General features: G+C 55.5%; 2 protein-coding genes across 2 annotated transcripts; one reads left to right on the forward strand and one right to left on the reverse strand.

Annotated features, from left to right (window-relative positions):
- The first annotated feature begins 42 nt into the window (after window positions 1-42).
- LOC106884652 (testis-expressed sequence 2 protein-like) lies at window positions 43-13661 on the forward strand. The gene is made up of 13 exons (XM_014936175.1): window positions 43-388; window positions 722-877; window positions 6131-7038; window positions 7372-7572; window positions 7675-7972; window positions 8127-8341; window positions 8561-8707; window positions 8817-8916; window positions 9080-9212; window positions 9320-9457; window positions 9703-9915; window positions 10037-10157; window positions 11006-13661. The coding sequence occupies exons 1-13, from the start codon at window positions 43-45 to the stop codon at window positions 11129-11131; spliced, it is 3102 nt and encodes a 1033-aa protein (XP_014791661.1). The 3' UTR covers window positions 11132-13661.
- RPL3L (ribosomal protein L3 like) lies at window positions 12103-22566 on the reverse strand. Its single transcript, XM_014936408.1, has 10 exons — window positions 22540-22566; window positions 21498-21690; window positions 20688-20856; window positions 19689-19824; window positions 16097-16283; window positions 15382-15542; window positions 15005-15106; window positions 14265-14360; window positions 13668-13787; window positions 12103-12200 (listed from the first exon to the last, which is right to left on the reverse strand). The coding sequence occupies exons 1-10, from the start codon at window positions 22540-22542 to the stop codon at window positions 12144-12146; spliced, it is 1224 nt and encodes a 407-aa protein (XP_014791894.1). The 5' UTR covers window positions 22543-22566; the 3' UTR covers window positions 12103-12143.
- Window positions 22567-23352: the final 786 nt, after the last annotated feature.

A 23352-nucleotide genomic window follows, 5' to 3' on the forward strand; every position in this document is an offset into this window, starting at 1 on the left:
GGAGCTGAGCGGGGCGGAGCGGGGACCCGCACGGTCCTGCGGATGCTCCGGCGTCGGCGGGTGGAGAGGGGGGAGCTTCAGCCCGGCACCGGTCATTTACACCCGGCATCGGTCATTTACACCCGACACCGGGACCAGGACGGAGCCTCCGCCGCCAGCACCGGTACCGGCTCCGGTTCCGCTCCCCCGCTCCCTCCCCTCCTGGCACCGGCATCACTCCTTGGATCCCGGCATCGGGACGCGCCGGCCTCCTTCAGCACCGGCACCGGCTCTTCTGCCCCCGGCATAGGGTCCACTCCTCCCTCCGGCACCGACACACCGGTTCTCCCCCGGCACTGGGACCAGTCCGTCTCCCCGGCGACACCGGGACTGGTCGTCCTTCTCCGGCGCTAGGACCGACCCTTACCCGGCGGCACCGGGACCTCCCGTCTGTCCCAGGTACCGGGGGACCCGCGGGGAGGGAGCCGGGGCACCCCCAGACCCTCCCCAATAGAGCTGGGTGATGGAGGTTGGGACATGGGACAAACTGGGGGGTCCCCACCCCCGCGGACACGGCAGGGTCTCAGTGGATGGGGTGCAGGCGCAGGGTCAGTGGGGACCACCCATCCCACCACCCCCCCAGGAGCACAGAGCCAGGGGTCACCCGTGGGGACCCCTCCCCACGGAAGCCAGAGCAGGGAGGCAATGCTGTGTCCCCCCCTGGGGTGCGTGGGGCTCCCAGAGAAGGAGGAGGAGGAGGAGGAGGAGGAGTCGTGGGGACCCCTCCCCACGGAAACCAGCGTGGGGAGGCAATGCTGTGTCCCTCCCTGGGGTGCGTGGGGCTCCCAGAGGAGGAGGAGGAGGAGGAGGAGGAGGCAGCAGCCCAGCATGCGGCAAGGTAAGGGCTTTGAAGGTGAACCGCAGGCAGCGGCTTCTTGGCAGGCTCCAGGAGCTGAGGAGCTGCATGCGGCTTCCTTTTCCTTCCAAAAAAAAAAACAACAGGCGCCACGAGTTTCTTCTTCCCTAGTTTTATCTGAGGACCCTCGGATAAGCCTTCATCCGGTGGGCTCTCACAGAAAATCCCACCTTCCTTGGTGCAAGAGGAAAAATGCTGGAGCCCTTGGGACAGGAGCTGGGGACTGTCCCGAGGAGCCAGCCTGGCTGTTGGAGCCCTGCAGCCTGCAGCAAAGCATTTAGATGTGTCCCTGCTCCATGATGCCCACGGACGTGTCCATCACCCAGGAGCTCATCCCGGGGCTGTGCCCTCCGTGGAAACCCCTGCGTGGGGCTGGCGCTGGCAGTGCTCCTGCCCGCAGGATGCTGCCGGTTTGAATTAGGTCAGGCTTGGCTCAGCTCCCCGCTCCAGCCCCGGGGATTGATGATTTGTGGCAGGGACCCTGGGCAGGGGGAGGAAGGAGGTCTCACTGCGGCACCAAGGGGCGGCGGGGAGCTGAGGACTTGCCGTGTCACCGCATGGAGAACAGGTGTTTTGACAGCACCTTCCTTATGATCCACTGAGATCAGACGAGCTGGGTGTTGGGAAAAGGCTCCAAACAGACTCAAGGGACGGGTACACCTTCGGGGCACAGGTTTTCAGCCAGTGGAAGGAGCCACAACAGCCGCTGGGAGCCTGTGTCTCGGCGGCATCGTCCACCCAGCCTTTTCAGAAAGTGAAGCCTGTGCTAATGAACGTGATGGGTGAACTGGCTCCCCAGGGCCATGTCCTGGTGAAACCAGGGTTGAGAGCTCTACTGTGAGCTGTAAGGGCCATGCCACAAGGGATGGGAAGGTCTTGGGATGGCCCAGGCTCCCTTTGCTCCATGAGTTAGTAGCTGCTGCCAGCCTCTGTGCAGAGGAGAGATGGGCAGAGGAGAGGGACAGCTGAGACATGGGGGCGAAGTGAAGTCTGTAGCAGTAGAAAGGCTTAGCTCGCTCCTGGGACAGCACAGGGTGACGGGGAGGCTCTGGGACCGGGTGCCTGGGGGACCAGATGAGGTGCTAGGGCTGGCTGGCTCTGAGCATCCCAGCAGACACGGCCACCCTGGAGCCATTTGTGAAGTTCCAAAGTCTGCCTAGCTCCTCGCTCCCCCAGTGGCATGAAGTTCTGCTCCAGTATCCACCAGTAAACCCCTTGAGAAGGAGTGATGTGGTGTGGAAGCGGGAGCGAGACACGGAGCTGAGATCCTGTGCTGCTCTATCCCTTGCCCAAAGTTATGCCTGGAGGTTGCAGTGAGACTTTCTTCAAAGCCCCACGCTCCTTAATCACAGGATAATGCAGAGAGCTCTCCAGTTACAGCGCTAATAACCACAGCAATTTGGTTTCTGTAGCAGTATATTGTGGAGATAATTAGATGAGGGATTTCCAGCTCGTTTGGCCGGGTGATGAAAGCCTCCTCTGCGCCCAGGCGGAGCTGTGCCACCGTCCCCGCCAGCAGCACCAGCCCTCTGTTCCAGCCACCAGCACCTCTACTTCACTGGAGAGGGCTGCTGGAAGTGGACATTTCAACTAACTCTCCCTGAAATTAACTAAATTGTTGTGAAATGAACTTTTCACTACAAAAGCAAACACCAGTTGGGCAGTGGGTGGCTCAGGGCACTGGTGGGGCAGACCCCATCTTCCCCATCTGGGGAAACTTTCCATTTCCAGGCCGTTTTGTAGGTAATTGCACCCCAGGTTGAGCTAACGCTGGGGAGCACCGCACCGTGACACGCCACAGAGGCTTCTGATGCCTCGGGCTTGTACAGGGAGTGTTTTGGGGGAAGATGCTCAAAGACACCAGCCTGGTCCAGCATGCAGCTTGTCTCTGTGTCAGGTCAAATCCAAGCCCTGAATTTGAACCAGGGCTGAGAGCAAGGAGTGGAAATTTGGAGCCTGGGTCCAGCAGGAAGGCTTGCTGATGTTTATGGCTTTGGTGTTTTCAAGAGCAGCAAGGGGGGTTGGCAGACATTAGAGATCTTGTGTCCCTGCCCAGCTGGGGCAGCTCTCGAGGCTCTGCAGACCTTCCTGGGCCGGGTGTCCCAAGCACTGCTCCCCAAAGGGACATCCCACACAGCATGGATCCGTCCTGGGTACCACTGGGGCTGGGCTTGCAAAACTCCACAAGGCAGATGCAGTGTGGAGGCTGTGAGGAACATCCCCTAAGAGCTCTTTGCTGGCATTTCTGACCCCACTGTCATCCCCATTGCTCCATCACCCAGCCATGCCCACCCAGCTACCCCCAGAGCTTGACTATTTGTGACTATTAGATCAAAAATAGTCACAAGGACCTTCATATTCAATTTATCCTATAAAGCACAAAAATATTCCCCCTGCCCTGCATGTCCCCGTGGTCACAGGCTGGGGACAAGCTCTGTGCTGGAAGGCAGGTCAGTGCTGGCACTGAGGAGCTGGCTCCAGGGGCACCTCTGGGCTCAATATTTGCTCTCTGAAGCCTGAGCCAGCAGCAAAGCCTTCACCAGAGCTGCTCCGTGTGGACCCTCCATCTCAGGGTGCTGGTGGTCCAGCTGTGGCACCCAGCAGGGTCCATCCCCAGCGTTCCTCACCCACGCTTCCCAGAGGTGGCTGCGTTTCAGCAGCGTGTCTATAGCCCCCACTGCACTTGATGTCCCTGACAGATGAAAACTCCCATACAAACCCAGGCTATTATTATCTCCGTCTTCCACTGTGCTAATGGTCTCTCAGGAAACAGTCTTCTTTTTTTTTTTTTTTCTTTTTTTTTTTTTTTTTTAGCTTTTAAAACCCACAAATACCGGAGCAGTGGTAACAAGAAGCCAGGCACGGAGTAACGGAGCCCCAACCCCTCACCAAGCACAGGAGAGCCAGTGTCCCCCTAAACCAGTGGGGACAGGGAGCGGTGGCCGGGCAGGACCAGCCAAGGACCAGCCCCGGGGATTTCTGGTAGGTACAGACAAGGGCTGGGGAGGGCAATGGGCAACACTGGAGATACTGGGGATGGATGGTTGTGGCATGGGGCCACTGGGAAAACAGCATGATGAGGGGCAAGGGGGGGTCCCCCACCCGCTGTGCTTGGCTGGGAGGTGTATGGGGCTCTGTGGCATCAGGGAAGGGGTCCCTTTTCAGGCCCAGCTCTACTGCTTATTTTCTTCTGCTCACTCCACATTTTGGTGTTTTGGTGCTTTGCGCAGTGCCCTGGACCGCTCTGTCTGTTGGGTGGTGCTGGTGGTGCCAGCAGTGCCAGCAGCCTTGCCCCCATGGGCTGGAGGGCACCAGCCCCACAGCCAGGGTTTCTGCAGGTGCTGGGTACCACCAGGGTAACCACCCACCGGTTATTTGGGGTTAACAAGTGGCTCCTGCAAATCAGAAGCAAAGCAAAAGACACAAAGCGTGAGATTATATAAATGGAGCTGGAGGCAGCTGCGGCACAGCCTGTAATTAATTCGTGGCAGAGAAGTGCTTTGAAGATGCAGGGCGACGCGGATGCTGGGTGTAAGACAGCCCAAGGGGCAGCACCTGCTGGCAGCAGGGTCCTGCTCAGCCCCAGCTCTCCTGGGATGGTGTCCCTGCTCCTGCTGCAGGGATGCTGCGAGGGGAAGGGGGCAGTGATGGAGCTCAAGCACCCCACAAACCCGCTGGGTGCTGGGTTTCACCCCACAATGGCCCTGCAGAGGCCATCCTGCAGCCCCCATCCTCCCTCCCAAAATCAGGCAGGGGGCACAGCTCAGGAGCTGGGCCACCATCTGGCTTTGGCAGGAGTGCAGCAATGGAGGGGTCACGGTGGAAATTAGGGACAGGACAACACTTGCCATGGCCAGGAACACACTCAGGGCTGCAGAAACTTTACGTGTTAACAAAACTTTTGTGCTCCTCCAGTAAAAACAGAGATTACAGACCCCCCTGCTGCCAGAGCATCCTCACGCTGAACTGAGGCCAGGGCTTGGGCTTGCTTAATTTCAGGTTCATGCAATGCATTAAGCAAGGGCCAAACCACTGCTGGTTAAGCAAGAAACATTTAGAGTCAGAGAGTCCTGCCTGCTGGCGTGGCATCCCTCCTCACAGCCCCCGCAGCTGCACTGGGACCAACATAATGCCCTGGTGCAGGAAAATCCTGCTGCAGCCCTGGCTCACAGCTCCAGGTTCTCAGAGGCCCCGTTGCTAATTGCCTGGCTGAGGTTTATCCTTGTTATACAAGCGGTTCCCCACACGCTGTCATTAAGCTCATCTTACCCTCCTGCCTTCTCCGTCCCATCCCTGCCGGGAAGCAAAGGGAGAGGCACGAGCTGCCCGTCTGCTGGCAGCTCTGTGGCCCCAAGGACATCCTGAAATGGGCTGGAAGGCACTCAGCCCACGGTGATGGGGTCCCCAGGGGCACCTCGCTCCCGCTTGGTGGCTCATGGTGGTGCTGATGGAGAAACACAGAACAGATGATCACTGTTTTAGCAACTAAAGGTATTAGAAAGTGTACAAAGGAAAACAAAAAAACCCAAGGATATCAATTGTGATCCCACTAAAGCCAGCAGATATCTGGCTATTGTTAAGGGATGCATGTGGCATGGTCATTTTCATTCATTTTTTCTCCAAAGTACCAATAAGTCTATAAATGAATCTGATTTTCACTAAAAGTCCAAGCTTACGGAAAGTTTGAATGAAATGAGATAGAATGTGAACTTTGACAAAAAAAATGTAGGAAGAAACATCAAAGTGTTTCAATCAAAACCCATTTGAGGCTTGCTCTGTAACGCCAGTAACATCCCTTCTGTTGCAAAGGGCTTTTCCAATAGTTCATCAGAGTTAAACTCACTGGTCTTATCTGTGTCATTAAGATAAATATATTTTTAATCATTCAGCTTAGTGCCCTCAGATCTCTACTGCAGTTGAGAAAACATTTTGTTCAGTCATAGAAATCAGAACAAGATTTTGTGCCTCACCTCTGCAATCTGAAAGCTCACGGAAGCCTTCCCAAGTTTCCCTCACAATGCCTAGTGCGGCATTAACCTCCTGAGACGTTCTTGCTTGGAGAGAACTGTGGATAGAAAGGATGATTTCTTCAGGAGCAGTGTGGTCCAGTTTGGGGCTCGGTATTACAAAAGTAGAGCTTAAGAGGGGCGATTCATCTAGGCAGGACCGGGGCAGGGACACGCTGTGCCTTGAGGTGGCACAGAGCTGAACCTCTTCCTCCTGTTCCCTGGGCAGCTCCGGCACCGTCGGCAATGCGAGCGATGGCAGACCAGGCTGTGGTGGCAGCGGATGCCTCTCCGACCCTGGCACCATCCCCGGGCTCTCCTCGGTGTGGGGACACTGAGGGGCTACCTCCCCATCCCGCCGGCACCAGGGAAGACGGTGGCAGCCGGGATGGCTGCGGGCTTCTTTTTGCTGTGGATGGGGACATGAAGCCTCTCCCCTCACCCCAGGCTGGGGGGATGCTCCTGGCCGACCTCCCGCGGGTCCCCCAGCCCCGGCTGAGCCCGGCCAAATCCCGCACGGCCCCATCCTCCCCCAGCATCTCCCCGTCGGAGAGCCGTGCCACCCTGCTCCGGCTGCGGGATGCCAGGCTGGAGGACACCAAGAGGCGGCTGTCGGAGGCCGTGCAGGAGCCCCTCAGCCGGCTCAGCCGCCTCATGGCCGAGGAGAGCAGCCCCATACAGCGGGCGAAGGCGGGCACCGGGAGTCAGGAGACGGGGGGCAGCCCCAGGCAGGCGGGGGGCAGCGGGGCTGGGGGACGCCAGGTACGGGACTGGAGCCCCTGGGAGCCCACCCTGAACTGCCGCTACGAGATCTGCTCCTACGGGGACGTGATCCAGGTGGTGGAGGTGGCACGGAGGGAACTGCCACCCCCCGAGGAGCCACCCCCAGCACGGCCAGGGGGCACAGTGCCGGGCAGAGCCCTCGCCTCCATTGCCCTCCTCGCTTACGGCTACTTCATCCTGCCGCTGCCACCCTACGCCGCCGGCCTCTGCCTGGGGCTCCTCTGTGGGCTGGTGCTGGGCTTCCTCACCATCCTCCTCCTCCTGCCGAAGCCTCCGCCGGTGGCACGGGGACCACGGGGCCGCCTGTGCCCTGAGCTGCTGCCGGGGGAGCCATGGGAAACTCATCACCTCCAGGTAGGAGAAGGGAGGTGCGGGATGGGGTGCTGGGTGGCAGCTGGAAGGGAGCCCAGGGCTCGGGGTGCAGCACTGAGGGGGTGCCGAGCCCACGGCGGGTGCTGCCATCCCGTACGGCACAGTGGGAAGCAGCCGGCTCCATCTCCTCCCACCCAGGGCTGGATGAACCAGCTGCACGTCTACGACCCCGAGCTCTTCCACCCATCACTCACGCACTCGGTGCTGGCCACGCTGGATGGAGCCACCCTCAAGCTCTCCTACCAAGCCCATGGCGGGTGCTGCCATCCCGTACGGCACAGCGGGAAGCAGCAGGCTCCATCTTCTCCCACCCAGGGCTGGATGAACCAGCTGCACGTCTACGACCCCGAGCTCTTCCACCCATCACTCACGCACTCGGTGCTGGCCACGCTGGATGGAGCCACCCTCAAGCTCTCCTACCCCAAGAGCAACATCCCACGCCGAGCCACCTTCGAGGAGGAAATCCTGGATACCGTCTTCATCAGCCACCGCTACTACGACCTGACTGATGCCAAGGTGAGTCTGGCAATGCCAAGGAGGATTCCATGGGAGTGGGGAACTCTCACCCTCATGGGGCCCCCCAGTGCTGTGGCCTCACCACTGCTCCTGGTGTTGCAGGTCTTCCTCTGCCCCCCCAGCCTGGCCAGAAAGCGGACATGGAACAAGAAATACCCCATCTGTGTCCTCCTCCCTGACCCGGTGGACATGGAGTGCAGGAGCAGTGAGGAGCATGACGTGGAGCCACCAAGAGATGAAGGGATGAAGAAGTTGCTGGGCCAGGACGTCCCAGGGGATTGCAAGGAGAGATGCCTGTACCTCTTCGGGCGGACTGGGAGGGAGAAGGAGGAGTGGTACCAGCACCTCGTGCGAGCCTCCCGTGGGACCCCCAGCAGCAGCCACGGAGAAGCTAGGGCAGGTGAGAAGCAGCCATCGTGGCCTCTGCTCTGTGCTGGGACTGGTCTGGGGTGTCACCGCAAGTGCACTGTGGCACGTCACCACGTGTCCATCATGGCCAAACAACATGACACCTCTCATGCCATCCTGACCTGCTCATTTCCTCCTGTCCCCAGGCATTGGACCAGCTCCACGGAGCAGTGACAGCAGCAGCGCAGGGAGCGCTGAAGACATCCCCTCTGCCATCCCACCCAAGGACCTGGAGGGAAACGTCCAACAGATTTTCCTGGATTACAGCACCTACATGGCACGATTCATGCCGGCACAGGCTGGGGGCAGCCCAGACCGGAGCCCCTCTCACGGAGGACTGGGCAGCCCCACGCCCACCAAGGTGAGTGGGACAAATCCAGTGCTGGGAGTGGAACACGAGGCTAAATGGGAGCTGATGGACCCCGTGCGCAGCCACTTCCAGTCCTGTGGTTCATCTCCTCCCTCCCAGCACTGTGGTTTGAGCAGCCAATACATAGTGCAGGGGAGCACCCAGCCAGCGGGTCCTACCACTCATGGGGTCACCTCGCTCCAGGGGCTCGTGGCTTCTGTCCCTCCACAGCCTGGTGAGGACACGGCCAGGCGCAGCGAGGTGTGCATGGCCTGGATGAACGCACTGGTGGGGCGCATCTTCTGGGACTTCCTCCGGGAGCGATACTGGGCCGAGCAAGTGTCCAATAAGATCCAGAAGAAGCTGAGCAAGATCAAGGTGAGAGGCAGGAGCATCACAGCACCTGGAGGAGTCCCACCCAATCCCAGAGGCCCTATGGAGGGTGCCAGGCTGCGGTTACCATCCCCATGTGGTTTCCCTCCATCAGCTCCCATATTTCATGAATGAGCTGACGCTGACAGAGCTGGACATGGGCACATCCATCCCCTCAATCCTCAGTGCCTCCAACCCCACCATCAATGACCGAGGTAAGAGCCCTGCAGAGTGGCAGGGACCCCAGGGCTGGCTCCATGGCAGCTGTTATTGAGGTTCCAGCCTGGTCCCCAAAGCAGAGAGGTTTCAGCAGGCACGCGAGCAGCTCTCAGTCCCTGCGGTGCTGACAGGGGCTCACCCTGTCCCTCTCCCCGGCAGGGCTCTGGGTGGACATGGAGGTCACCTACAGCGGCTCGTTGCAGATGACGCTTGAGACGAAGATGAACCTCTGCAAGCTGGGGAAGGAGAGCGCTGCAGAGGAGAGCGGCCCGGCAGAGGCGGGCGGAGAGGGGTAAGGAGACTGCATGGCTGGGTTTCATCCTCTTCCTCCTCTTGCCTGAGCAAGGTGAGAGGGTGCTGGCCCCAGGGCACCCCCATGACGCTCCGTGGGGCTCGCAGGGCCAGGCCACGGCTGATCCTGCTGGCAGACAGCGACGCAGAGTCGTCCAGCGCCGGCTCCTCTGAGGAGGAAGACATCACCACTGCAGAGCCCGTGGGAGCCCTGGGGGAGCGGGTCCCCCCACCCGGCACTGAGGGGTAAGGGGCTGTTTGGGGACCATGCCATGGGGTGGATGGGGAGATGCTGGGGGAGGCACGGCACTACGTGCCATGGGGCTTGTTCCCCAGGGGTGGCACACACAGGTACCCGGCACATCGTGGCAGCCCTTCACAGGGGACTCCTGTCCCCGTGGGGTGCCCACAGCAGATGGTTGGGGGGTGCCAAAACCCAGCAAGGCTCTGGCTCTCACCCCACTGCGGAGCTGCGGCTCCCCTCGCTTTAGCCACGTCAGCGGTAACAGCACCAGCCGGAAGATCCTGCGCTTTGTGGATAAGATCGCCAAGTCCAAGTACTTCCAGAAGGCCACAGAAAATGAGTTCATCAAAAAGAAGATCGAGGAGGTTTCCAACACGCCGCTGCTGCTGACGGTGGAGGTGCAGGAGCTGGCAGGGACCTTGGCCGTGAACATCCCTCCGCCTCCAACGGACCGTGTCTGGTACCAGCTCTCCTTCCTCCCCTGCATCCTCCCTTCAGCTCCCCCTGCTCCCGGCGGCTCAGCCAAGGAGCCAGCTCTAGAGCTTCAGGAGATGATGCTTTCTGCCTCTTTCCCCTCACAGGTACAGCTTCCGAGTCCCACCCCAGCTGGAGCTGAAGGTGCGCCCAAAGCTGGGTGAGCGGGAGGTGACATTCCTCCACGTCACCGAGTGGATTGAGAAGAAGCTGCAGCATGAATTTCAGGTGCCTGTCACAAAGGTCTGGGTCCGTTAAAGGGCTCAGCAAACCCTGCTGAAGCACAGGCATTGCTGCCACCAGGAATAATCAGCCCTCAGTTTGGGCTAGGGCTGTCTCTACTAGGCATTGCTGCCATCAGGGATATATCAGCCCTCAGTTTGGGCTAGGGCTGTCTCTACAAAAAGCCAACATCTAACCTGGTCTGTCCAGCTTGGGACAGTCAAAAAACACGACCTGAGCGACCAGCTCCAAGCACTGGTGCTCTGAGCACTACATGGCTTGAGGAAAAGCAATTTCCTCCAAGTATGTGCAGCCCTGCCCCAAGCAGGGGGATCAGGAATGTCAGCAAGTCCCAGGCAGACACCCCCTAAGAAGGGCTGAATTCACCCATCCACTCTGGTTTGGGGATGTTTGGGAGATTTACCATCCATCACTAGGTACCCACTGGTTTGTTTTCTGCCTCTCACCTTTGAGACCTCTGGACAAAGAGCACAAATGTCTCCATAGATATTTAGGTACCCAAATCCCCTCAAAGAGCTGCCATTTGAATGGTTTCAAAGTGCTGGTCCCTGCCCTCGGCCATGACCACCCCTGAGGCCACCCACAGGTGGGCAGGGTGAAGAAAAACTACTCCTGATTCTCCCCACCTTGAGATATCCAGAGCTGGTAATCCTCTAGGACCAGGCACAGTCAGCTGCTGACGAGGGGATGGGAGCCTGGGACCTTCTGTTCACAGCTCCAGTCTGACTTAAGCTCCTGTGGCTCCTGCCAAGGCCACTTCCAGGCAGGTGTGTCACCAGTCGGGTAGTGGTATTGAAAACCACTTACTTTTTATTCTGGATTCCTCTTTTCAGAAAATTTTGGTGATGCCAAACATGGACGATCTCATCATTCCCATCATGAGCTCTGGCCTGGATCCTCAGCCACCCACTGGGGGACTGCCCAGGGACCTACCAGCCAAGGGGGAGAAGAGGCCTTGAAGCACAGCCCCACGGGGAGGGCAGAGACACTACACAGAGCTCAGGGACCTCACGGGGACACAGAGCCAACCAGGGCCTGGTCACTGACTGCACCCAGGGCTACGCCGTGGGGTCTGAGCTTCTCGGTTCATCTCATCCTCAGCACTTTTGTAGATGAGCCTCCTCCTTAAATACCGCAAGCACACGTTCAGAGCAGAACCAAACCCAGGGCAAGGGGTTTGCTGGAGACCCAAGAACTTCATGTATCTCCTACAAGGTTCCCAGGACTCCTGGTCAAGGGGGCGGACTGGGTTTCCCACTGTCTGGTCCCCAAAAAGAGGACACAGGACACTCAGACCTGTTCTGCACTGAAGGAGTTGTGATCACCACTGATCCAAGACATCACAGCTCCAAAAGGCATCACACCCTCCCCGCAGCTGGACTGCATGGAGAACATGGGTAGGAAATGAGTCCAAAATCCAAATAAAATCCATCACTGCCCAGTATTACCTCACACATCGTACACAAGTTCCCACATCTGCTGAGGATGCCGGCTGGGATCGTGGGGCTTTGTGCAGAGAGAAGTCCACGGGTCATACTTTCAGCTCAGCAAAAGGAGTGTCTGGGTGTGCACATGTGAGAGGTGGTCAATGAGACCGGGCAGGTAACAGGGAGACCCTGTATCCCCAGCAGAAACTGGGGCAGGAGTGCTGGTACCTGCTCTGCTCTCCTCTGAAAGAGAGGAAGGGGAGTCTTCACCGTGGTTTGGGTGGAAAAAATTCACTGAGCAAGGGAAAGGGAGGATCCAGCGGACAGAGCAGACTGTCCCAGTCCCATATGGGCCCACCCCAACTGCTACCTGTCCCATCCTCACCTGCTGAGGAGCCTCAAGGAGCCTCAAGGACACACTGCTGCCCACAGGCGGCACTGAATACAGATGAGACACCCCTCCAGAAGGAAGACAGGCAACAGGCATGGCTTGAAGCCTTTTTATTGAAGGTGCCTGGTTATGTAGCCTTGCATATCTCAGTCCTTACAGCTCTTCCTGCGCTCCTGGCTTCCCTTTCACCAGGTGTTTCTTCTGAGGGCCCTGGAAGAGAGCAAAGAGGAGAGATATCAGTGTTAGTGGCAGACAGACCTGGCCTACAAGGCTGCATGTGAGCTGCGTGGAAAAGAGCTGCATCTCTGCTCCCTTTCTCTTGTGCAAGGCTGCTCCTTCTCTCTGCTCCAGCTGGGAGCCCTGTGCCACCATTCACTGGCCACCCCCGGGGCCTCCCTAGCCCTGCAGGAGTCAGGAGTGGAACACGGTTGCCCTTGCACAAGGGGTTTGTTTCTCTGGACATCACAAAAGGAGCCAGAGAGTGGCAACGAGTGACTTGCTCCGAGCCAGTTGGGCTGGCCTGCAGTGAGCCCACAGTGGTGGAGCACTTCTGAGCTGCTGTAGGAGCCCTGGAGGAGGCAAGGCCTCCCACAGCCAAAGGCACAGATCCTCATCAGCCAACTCAACAGAGCTGGAGGGGTTTCCACCAGCAAAGAAAAGGGGTTATCCCAGACCAAATAAGTCCTACATGGCAAGAATTATTTATGTGTCTCTACTTCCAGCCAAATGTAAAGTTTTGCCACAGTGTACAGGGGGGGAAACTCTCACCCCACAGTAGAAAAGGACAAAGAAAACATCTGCAACCAGGTAGAACCACCTCCACGTCACAGCTACTGAGGACTTGCAGCGACAGCAAGAGCAGAACGCAGAGCAAGCTCCTAATGCTGAGATAAAGGAAAACATCTTAACCTCTAAAGAGCTCTGCAGAGACACCGCGCAGCCAATCCCCCCTCCCAGGGCTCAGGAGGCTTAGCCAGTTTCACATGGGATTTCTAGCTGACAGGCCAGATCCAGACACGTCCGCGTGGTATCCAGAGAGTTGTTTTCTTTCATTTCTGCTGGCTGAAGGCCTGGCTTACTTAACGCTTCCTCAATTTCACATTCAGACTTGTGCACCAGCCTGGTGTAGGTTGCAAAACTATTCAGGAAACTCTGCTTGTTTTGGATTTATTTAATTTTTTTTTTTTTTTGGCCCTAGGTTTAAGAAAAATACACTGCTCGGCCTTTCTGAAAGCTTCCTGACAAAAGAATCACAAATTTGTGACTGAATTTGACCCAACCTTTTCCTCTTAAGAACATTAAAGTTATAAATCATTCCAAACAAATCAAAGAAGTGCACAATTATGGGTGAAAGGGACCATATGTCCAAGGCAGTGCCTGCCAAGTTAACTGCTTGTTTAAAACATCCTGTGGTGAATGGAAACTGGTTGGCCATATGGTATATTATTTGTTAGTTGGGTTGTCTTGGATCACTTGCGCAACCATCATGTTCTTCCTTAGCGTAATATCTGCTTGTATGAATTGAATTCATGCCTGTCTTTTATGCAAGACAGTCCTGATCACTCATTTGGCTGTTGTTATATCGAGAAGCAGATGTTTAGTTGGAGTCAATCAGTTGCTTCAACCCCAGCTGCAAGCACAGCCCAGGAGCTGGAGCCGGCGCGGAGCGTAACTCACCATGAAAGCCCGCTTCTCCTGAGCTGTCTGGAAGCGGCCATGGCCAAACTTGGAAGTAGTATCAATGAATTTGAGTTCAATGGCTTCCTGAGACCGGCGGCTTGTGTGCACCAGAAGGGACTGGAAAAGAGGAGTTACAATGCATCAGGCTTATCTTTACAGCAAATCCGGATATCTGCTCTGACGGAAGCAGGGTTGAAATACCCTACGTGCATCCATTAGAAAACAGCTCCATGAAAATCCGCCTTCCCAGAGAAACACCCAGGTGGCAGGTGATGCCTTGGATTGCAGAGCAGCTCTGAAATGAGCCTGCTCTTCACTCAGCGTTTCATTTCCTCACAATCTGCTTATGACCAAGGTTCCCCATCACAGCCACATGGGCTTCCAGCTCCTGTCTCCAGAGAGAGTACACTTGACCGTACACTCCCACAAACCACCTGACTGGGAATGGTCTCACTGAGCACCTTGCTCATGTGCTATGTGCCCTCTGCAACCCCACCAGTCTCCCTGACCAACATTTGGAGGCAGTGGCGTTCTCCACGTGATGAATCTCTTTGTGGAGAGCTACAGCCCATCCCTCCCCAGGGCCACTCTCACCTTGCGGAGGGTGAGCACACGCTTCTTCGTGCCCACGACGCAGCCTTTCAGCATGAGGAAGTCATTGTTGACCTCCCCATAGTGAGGAAAGCCACCCTGTGGAGAGAGGCAGAGAGAGGGTTGGCAGGTAGGAGAGCTGGATGGGAGCAGACATGCCCACAGGTGGCTTTTTCTAGGCAAGGAAAAGGCAGTGACTGATTGTCCTTCCAGCTAACAACACTCTGCACCCTTCAGGTTGCCTGCTCAGGACCACCAGAGCACGTCAGCCACACTGACAGCGTCATCCCAGCTAAGGAACAACCCTCAAGAGCTGGGGAACCAGCAACCCTCCTTCCTACCTCGAAGGATGCAGGTGAACAGCAAGCAGAACTGGCTAGACTCCCACGTTAGCAGTTTTTAATATGCAAAAGTGAATTTTTAAACCAAGTAACTAACATTCATCTGTTAAGTATCAGATTTTTAATGTCACGTATAGTTCCTCTTCTTTTTAAACAAAGTTGTTGGTTTCTGCCCAGGTTACCAGCTGAAAATTAAACGTTGGAGTAAACCAATGGGCCTAAAAAAACACGACACAGATGGTTTTCCATGTCCAGAACACGAAAAGAATCACTGCATTTATTACAGTTAATTTCCTCCAAATAATTTCCTATGCAGTGATCTCCAGCCAAGGAATTACTTCCCTGGCTCAGGTCCCTGTAGCCAGGGGGCAGTCACAGCCCTGTTACCCCCTCAGCCCTCACCAAAGGCGTAATGGTCTTCTCCGTGACATCGTAGTTCGTGGAGGCATTGTTCTTCACCACTTTGCCATCCTCCACGTGGATCCCACGGCCAATGCGGTAAATCTAGGAAAGGGAAGGAAATTGAGATGGCAACTTTTCCACCCCCTTAGTGAGGGACGTCACAGGGACAACACGTTATCTACCAAGATGTGCCCCCCTGTGATGTGTTCCTTGAGCAGGAAAAAAGCACCAGGAAAGACAAGGAGAACAACAGCACTGCAGATCTCTAGGGAAACATCTGAGAAGCTGGGGGCAAGAGAAGCCACCGTGCAAAGAAGGATGATGCCAGCATGAAGGAAGGCAGGCAGGAAGGTGCAGTGGTGCTCTGAGGGCCATACCTTCTTGTTGAGCTCCGTGCGGTGGTGGTAGCCCTTCTGGCCAGCCCGAGCAATGGAGTAGCCAACCCGGGCTGGGTGCCAGGCTCCGATGCAGGCAACTTTGCGCAAGCCCTTGTGCGTCTTCCTGGGGAGCTTCTTGGTGTGCCAACGGCTTGTCACCCCTGGAAGTGTGACCAGACAGAGCAGTGAGAACACCAGGAAGATTCAGGGCTGATGTTTGTTTGAGTGCTGGGGAAGGGGGAGTCTCATCACTCTTCTTGCAGTTCTTGGAAGACACCACGTTGGAAGGAAACCAAGAGCTGTCACCACCATGAGGGGCCAGAGCACAGAATTGTTCTCACTTCCCATGGATCTGATCAGACTGTGATATGTTCCTGCTGAGCACATCCACGCGCACGCACAGGAACACCCACACCTCCACACACGTGGGGTTTGTGAGAAGTGCAATGGCTTAACGTACTCACAGTGCCTCTGAGCCTCCTGGGAAGACTTTGGGCACAGCAGAAAACGTGGCCTTTACTGAGATTAAAGAAACCAAACTCTGCTACAATGGAACTGCATAATTGAGGTCCAGAGGCTCTTTGCTACTCCCTGTGCAATAAGTTGGTGCTTTCTCAGCATGGCTAATGCTCCCCTCGCCCAGAAGTACATTAGGGGCAGTGCCATAAGAGAAAAACAGAACTAAGTCCCCGGCAAGGGTCTCCCTGCTCTGTACCTTTCATCCCATGCCCCTTGGTCACGCCAATGACATCAATCATCTCGTTCTGGCTGAAAACGTTATGCACGGAAACCTGCTTCTCCAGCCTCTCACGAACCCAGTCAACCTTCTCAGCCACCGTCCCACCATTCAGCTGGATCTCCATCACGTGGGCCTTCTTCTGCCGCAGTGGGAGCAGCTTCATCTGCATTAGACAGTGCATTAGGGCAAAATGTTGTCCCTCGCCTCTCATGCATGAACATGAAGGAAGGGCTGCATAACTCACCACTTCTGGGGGGCACAGGAGGTGAGCAGGGCCAGCTCTTCACCACCCCTTCCTGCCACACTGTCAATCCCTTTCATAACAGCCAGCGACCTGGGTCAGCAGACCTACACACCTCTTGGACCCAGCTCCTTGTCCTTGAGCTCAGCCACCCCAGTGCCATTCAAGGCACATTCAAGTGTCACTCCACCCATTCAAGGCAGGAGCCAATGCACAGCCTCTCCCCAGGGAGCACAGGAGCAGGCCAGCCTCGTCCTACCCCAAGAGTTAAGCACAGTAGTAACAACCATGGAAAATGCCCCAGAGGAGCCCATCACCAGAGCACCATCTGAGGCTGAACACTGCCATCAGCCAGGATGTAGCTCTGTGCTCTGAGACAGTCAGCACCTCTCTTTTGGTCATGTTCCACCTCTGCATCCAGACCGAGCAGTTATTTCTAGTTCCCACCAAGAGGTGCTGCCACTCTCTCCCAGTCCCAGATCCCTGTGTAAAGCCCCTGCCAAATCACCACAGCGGGACTGTCAGGGTCTCTGCCAGCCACAAGTGAAACCTTCAGCCAGCTTAGCTCTCCAAAGTAGCCATTAACTCCAGGGATCAGTATGGAAATGGGCCCTGTGTATCCAGCAATCAGCATCTGGCAAAACTCTGCCTGCCCATGGGTTATTTTTGCCCAAACATTCGACACCAGTTGCTAATTTGAGGTGATCATGGGGCCTAAGATCCCTTGCTGACACCGGGCTCACCACCTGCTGAGGCTCTGCACAAAGTCTGCTCTCCTCCACGGGGAGTGTGGGCTCCCCAGAGCACCAGAGCCACAGCCCCTCTGGCAATCCCCCCGCAGGGGACAGTGTTGGTGTCAGGAGGCAGCTGGAAAGGTCAGCCAGCATCTCCCATCTCCTGCATGCCCTGTCCCACACCCTCTGACCGACATCTGCCTGCTCAGCCTTCTGTGACCCCACCAAGACACCCCTGTCATCCCAGCTCCCAGCCCCTCACCTTGCCCCCCAGCTGAGGAAGACCCTGAGCCCCCCTGGCCCACCCCCCGGGGGGAGGCTCTGACCTGCGTGTGTGCAATGACACGAATGACCTTGCAGTACTTTTTCATAGCTGTAAAATCCTTCTCCAGCTGCTTTTTGCCGTCCTCATCCTGCCATTTCTTGCAGTACTTGGTGAACGCCTTCTTTTTGCTCTTGTGCCTACAAGAGAAGTGTTTCTCATCCAGCAGAGCTGAATGGTTAAGTGTTCCTGCACATCGCTGTGCCCCGAGACAGTGCAGCGTGGGGGGACCCATCACCCCGCCAGACACTTCCCGGGTACCCAAACCCCTCCCTGGCTGCCGAGGCCGTGACACAGGGCTTTGAGGTGAGAAGAGTGAATAATGAGCTGTGAAAAGGGCTGGTAATTCAAACCTTTTTGCAGGAGGAATCCAGTTGTCTCCCACTGACTGGCTCAGCGCCATCAAAATACAAGCGCAAAATCAGAGCTAAGTGGAGAAAGGAGAAAACAGGCTCCGACAGGGATCAGAGGCATGTGGTGGGTGGATCTCAACAGCACTTTTACAGGAGACACGATTCCTACAGTTATGAAATTCATGTTTCCATTTTCCTCTCCACTGGTGTGGGATTTGGGGTGTTGAAGTTTACAAGGGCCAGGGTTCACATTCTGCATCAATTTTTCCCCTGACAGACCTGATTTTACTCCCCTCGTTCGCTGCCTCAGCTCAAGTATTCCAGCTTAATGGGGAGTAGATGGGCCCAACCTACACGAAGGAAAACAAACCCGCAGCACACGCTGCCATATGATATTGTGGAGACAGCTAACTTAGTTCAACTATTAGAATAAATTTACATATGCGTATGCTGATTCCCAGCACCAAGCTGTTTGCAGTATCTCTGTGCATGACTAAATAAATAGCAGTTTCACTCCACCTCAGGGCCAGCTGCCAGTAGCTGAGCTGTTTGCTGTGGCTGGGCATCAGAGAGAGTCTGCAGGGAAGACTTGTGAGGGACTCCCCACTTGCAGTGCCCCAGGGACCCTCCCCAGCCACGGAGGCACGTACCAGTTTTTGTAGAAGCGCCGTCTGCATTCATCGCTGATGTGCTCAGCAAAAACAGTCTTGAAATTCCTCAAGCCCTTTGGTGTTTGTATGTACCCCACAACTCCCACCACTACCATTGGTGGGGTCTCAATGATGGTCACGGCCTCCACCTCTTCTCTTTTGGAGATCTCTGCGAGACAGCAAAGGGAAATGGTGGTCAGCATCATCTGGGATGGGATCATTCCCTGGAGCCATTTGTGGCCCGTGCCATTACAGCGAGCAAGCAACGTGCTGGGGGCAAAGTTGCTCTCTGCTCTCACAGGCCTCAGCCCTTTCATCTCCCATGGCCACAGGACCTGCTGGAGTCCCACACAGGGTTTGATCCCCAGACATGGAACAAGTTACACCCTGTGGCCCAGCACACTTTAACCCATCTTCCCCTGCCTGGAGGAGGCAGTATGTTCGATGGTTCTTGCCCTGGAGTTTGGCTCCAATCCCGTGGGCATTCGTAGCCATGGAAAATGCCCCAGTGGAGCCCATCACCAGAGCACCATCTGAGGCTGAACACTGCCATCAGCCAGGATGTAGCTCTGTGCTCTGAGACAGAGTCAGCACCTCTCTTTTGGTCATGTTCCACCTCTGCATCCAGACCGAGCAGTTATTTCTAGTTCCCACCAAGAGATGCTGCCACTCTCTCCCAGTCCCAGATCCCTGTGTAAAGCCCCTGCCAAATCACCACAGCGGGACTGTCAGGGTCTCTGCCAGCCACAAGTGAAACCTTCAGCCAGCTTAGCTCTCCAAAGTAGCCATTAACTCCAGGGATCAGTATGGAAATGGGCCCTGTGTATCCAGCAATCAGCATCTGGCAAAACTCTGCCTGCCCATGGGTTATTTTTGCCCAAACATTCGACACCAGTTGCTAATTTGAGGTGATCATGGGGCCTAAGATCCCTTGCTGACACCGGGCTCACCACCTGCTGAGGCTCTGCACAAAGTCTGCTCTCCTCCACGGGGAGTGTGGGCTCCCCAGAGCACCAGAGCCACAGCCCCCTCTGGCAATCCCCCCGCAGGGGACAGTGTTGGTGTCAGGAGGCAGCTGGAAAGGTCAGCCAGCATCTCCCATCTCCTGCATGCCCTGTCCCACACCCTCTGACCGACATCTGCCTGCTCAGCCTTCTGTGACCCCACCAAGACACCCCTGTCATCCCAGCTCCCAGCCCCTCACCTTGCCCCCCAGCTGAGGAAGACCCTGAGCCCCCCTGGCCCACCCCCCGGGGGGAGGCTCTGACCTGCGTGTGTGCAATGACACGAATGACCTTGCAGTACTTTTTCATAGCTGTAAAATCCTTCTCCAGCTGCTTTTTGCCGTCCTCATCCTGCCATTTCTTGCAGTACTTGGTGAACGCCTTCTTTTTGCTCTTGTGCCTACAAGAGAAGTGTTTCTCATCCAGCAGAGCTGAATGGTTAAGTGTTCCTGCACATCGCTGTGCCCCGAGACAGTGCAGCGTGGGGGGACCCATCACCCCGCCAGACACTTCCCGGGTACCCAAACCCCTCCCTGGCTGCCGAGGCCGTGACACAGGGCTTTGAGGTGAGAAGAGTGAATAATGAGCTGTGAAAAGGGCTGGTAATTCAAACCTTTTTGCAGGAGGAATCCAGTTGTCTCCCACTGACTGGCTCAGCGCCATCAAAATACAAGCGCAAAATCAGAGCTAAGTGGAGAAAGGAGAAAACAGGCTCCGACAGGGATCAGAGGCATGTGGTGGGTGGATCTCAACAGCACTTTTACAGGAGACACGATTCCTACAGTTATGAAATTCATGTTTCCATTTTCCTCTCCACTGGTGTGGGATTTGGGGTGTTGAAGTTTACAAGGGCCAGGGTTCACATTCTGCATCAATTTTTCCCCTGACAGACCTGATTTTACTCCCCTCGTTCGCTGCCTCAGCTCAAGTATTCCAGCTTAATGGGGAGTAGATGGGCCCAACCTACACGAAGGAAAACAAACCCGCAGCACACGCTGCCATATGATATTGTGGAGACAGCTAACTTAGTTCAACTATTAGAATAAATTTACATATGCGTATGCTGATTCCCAGCACCAAGCTGTTTGCAGTATCTCTGTGCATGACTAAATAAATAGCAGTTTCACTCCACCTCAGGGCCAGCTGCCAGTAGCTGAGCTGTTTGCTGTGGCTGGGCATCAGAGAGAGTCTGCAGGGAAGACTTGTGAGGGACTCCCCACTTGCAGTGCCCCAGGGACCCTCCCCAGCCACGGAGGCACGTACCAGTTTTTGTAGAAGCGCCGTCTGCATTCATCGCTGATGTGCTCAGCAAAAACAGTCTTGAAATTCCTCAAGCCCTTTGGTGTTTGTATGTACCCCACAACTCCCACCACTACCATTGGTGGGGTCTCAATGATGGTCACGGCCTCCACCTCTTCTCTTTTGGAGATCTCTGCGAGACAGCAAAGGGAAATGGTGGTCAGCATCATCTGGGATGGGATCATTCCCTGGAGCCATTTGTGGCCCGTGCCATTACAGCGAGCAAGCAACGTGCTGGGGGCAAAGTTGCTCTCTGCTCTCACAGGCCTCAGCCCTTTCATCTCCCATGGCCACAGGACCTGCTGGAGTCCCACACAGGGTTTGATCCCCAGACATGGAACAAGTTACACCCTGTGGCCCAGCACACTTTAACCCATCTTCCCCTGCCTGGAGGAGGCAGTATGTTCGATGGTTCTTGCCCTGGAGTTTGGCTCCAATCCCGTGGGCATTCCAGAGTGTAATGTTATAAACTTCCCCAGCAAGACATTACAAACCCATGGTTTATCAGGTAGTTACCCTGCGGAGTCCTTCTGCCAGCAGGATCCAACAAACCACCAGTCACCAGTGTGGGGACTTCCCAGGAATCCCCAGATTCAGCCCACGCTGGCCATGAGGTGGCCTTTGGCCATCCAAGATCTGGATGGCATTACAGGTGATAGCCCAGAAGCTGTGTGCTCCACCACCCATTCCCAGGAACAGCCTTTCCCACCAACAAGTCTGTTCCCTCATGTCCCTCCTGGATCTGGCTCCCCGCTTCCATCAGAGAAGCCTTACTGAGTCCAGGCCTGTGCACCTCCCTCACAGTGTGTGTCATGCCAGCTTTGTAGCCCAGGAAAGCTGTCAGGTGGACCGGTTTGCTGGGATCATCCTTAGGCCATGTCTTCACCTTCCCTCGGTGGCGACGGCTTCTCTTGTGGGGGAGGAAGCCCAGGTGGCCATGCCTGGGAGCAGAGAACTTGCGGTGGGACTGCAGAGAGGAAGAACAAAAAAGATCAGCTTCACTTTCAGGTCCCAGAAGATGCTGGGAGTGAAGAACCCTTTAACATCAGCGAATGCTGGAGAGATTCTGGGCTTTCCTCATTGCCAACATGAAAGAACTCGTCACAGGAAGGGATTTTGTTCAGGTTTTCATCACGTACATGGAAGAATTTAGTAAGTTTCTGGACAAATGAAGCCAATTAACTAAAAAAAAACTTGAACATGATCTCTCTTCTTCTGCTTGAGGACTTTGAAGGAGAAATATGTTCTTTAATAGGTCTGCCCTTCTGTGATGTTAATTAGAATGACTTATTTTGTATTCTGCAGCACCAAAAGGGCCTGCTCAGAATTCATGGGCTTTGTGTCACCAAGGCAAATGGCACCAAACAAGCACAGCTAACGATCAGAAGAATTGGGAAAGGATGCCCAAAGGAATCAGTAATAAGAACAAGCACAGGTTAAATATGCACCTTGAAAACCAAATTAGAAAAGCTAAATATATAAACTCCAAGTGCAAGGTCATGCTGAGTCAGGCACAGGGAAAGCAACAGCGCTTTAGAGACATGGACAAGTTCTCACACAACTGGCTTCACGGCAGGGAAACTGGGGGGTCAGTCCAAGCAGCGAAGGGTTAGATCTACATCCACTGCAACTCCCTCCTCGCTAAGATCAGTCCCAGCACCAGGTTGTACTTTCCACCAAGCGTATTTTCCAGCCCCAATGGAGCTCTGTCAAGCTCAAACCCATTTCAGCTGCACTTAAGGTGGCTGGGAGGCCAGCCCTGCTTCCTGCTCCCTCTGCACACAACCGAAAGGTAGCAGAGCCCAGCCGTACAAACCATGGGACGTCTTCAGCCCAGCTCAGCCGCAGAAAGAGGCTGTCAGTAATTGCCTCCCCTGTCTAATACTTGAGATGATTCTCGGTCTGAAGACACAAATTTAGCTGCCTGCTTCACCCGGGGCTATATTCATTTCGCGCTGGGCCAAGCTGGCAGGTTTGGACGTAACAGTTGTGGTGTGGTAAAGGTCAATTGCCGGTGTCTCAGTTTACACTTCTCCCTCCTAAACAACTTGAATGTGAATGGCAGGAATTAGGGAATCACGGAATTGTCAGAGTTGGAAGGGACCTCTAGAGATCATCTAGTCCAACTCCCCTGCTAAAGCAGGATTGCCCACAGCACATCACTCAGGACTGTGTCCAGGTGGGTCTTGAAAATCTCCAGAGAAGGGGACTCCATGACCTCCCTGGGCAGCCTGTTCCAGGACTCTGTCACCCTCACCATTAAAGAAGTTCTTCCTCATATTTGAGTGGAACTTCCCATGTTCCAGCTTGTGCCCGTTGCCCCTCGTCCTATCACTGTAAACCACTGAAAAGTGTCCAGCTCCATCATCCTTCAACCCACCCTTTAGGTACTTGTAAAGATAGATCAGGTCTCCCCTCAGCCTTTTCTTCTCCAGGCTAAAGAGTCCCAGCTCTCTCTGCCTTTCCTCGTAAGAGAGGTGCTCCAATCCCTTAATCATCTCAGTTGCCCTACGCTGGACTCTCTCCAGCAGTTCCCTGTCTCTCTTGAACTGGGGAGCCCAGAACTGGATGCAGGATTCCAGTTGTGGCCTCACCAGTGTAGAGTAGAGGGGGAGAATGACCTCCCTCA

This window comes from Calidris pugnax, unplaced genomic scaffold (assembly GCF_001431845.1).
Source record: "Calidris pugnax isolate Ruff unplaced genomic scaffold, ASM143184v1 scaffold17, whole genome shotgun sequence".
Taxonomy (NCBI): Eukaryota; Metazoa; Chordata; class Aves; order Charadriiformes; family Scolopacidae; genus Calidris; species Calidris pugnax.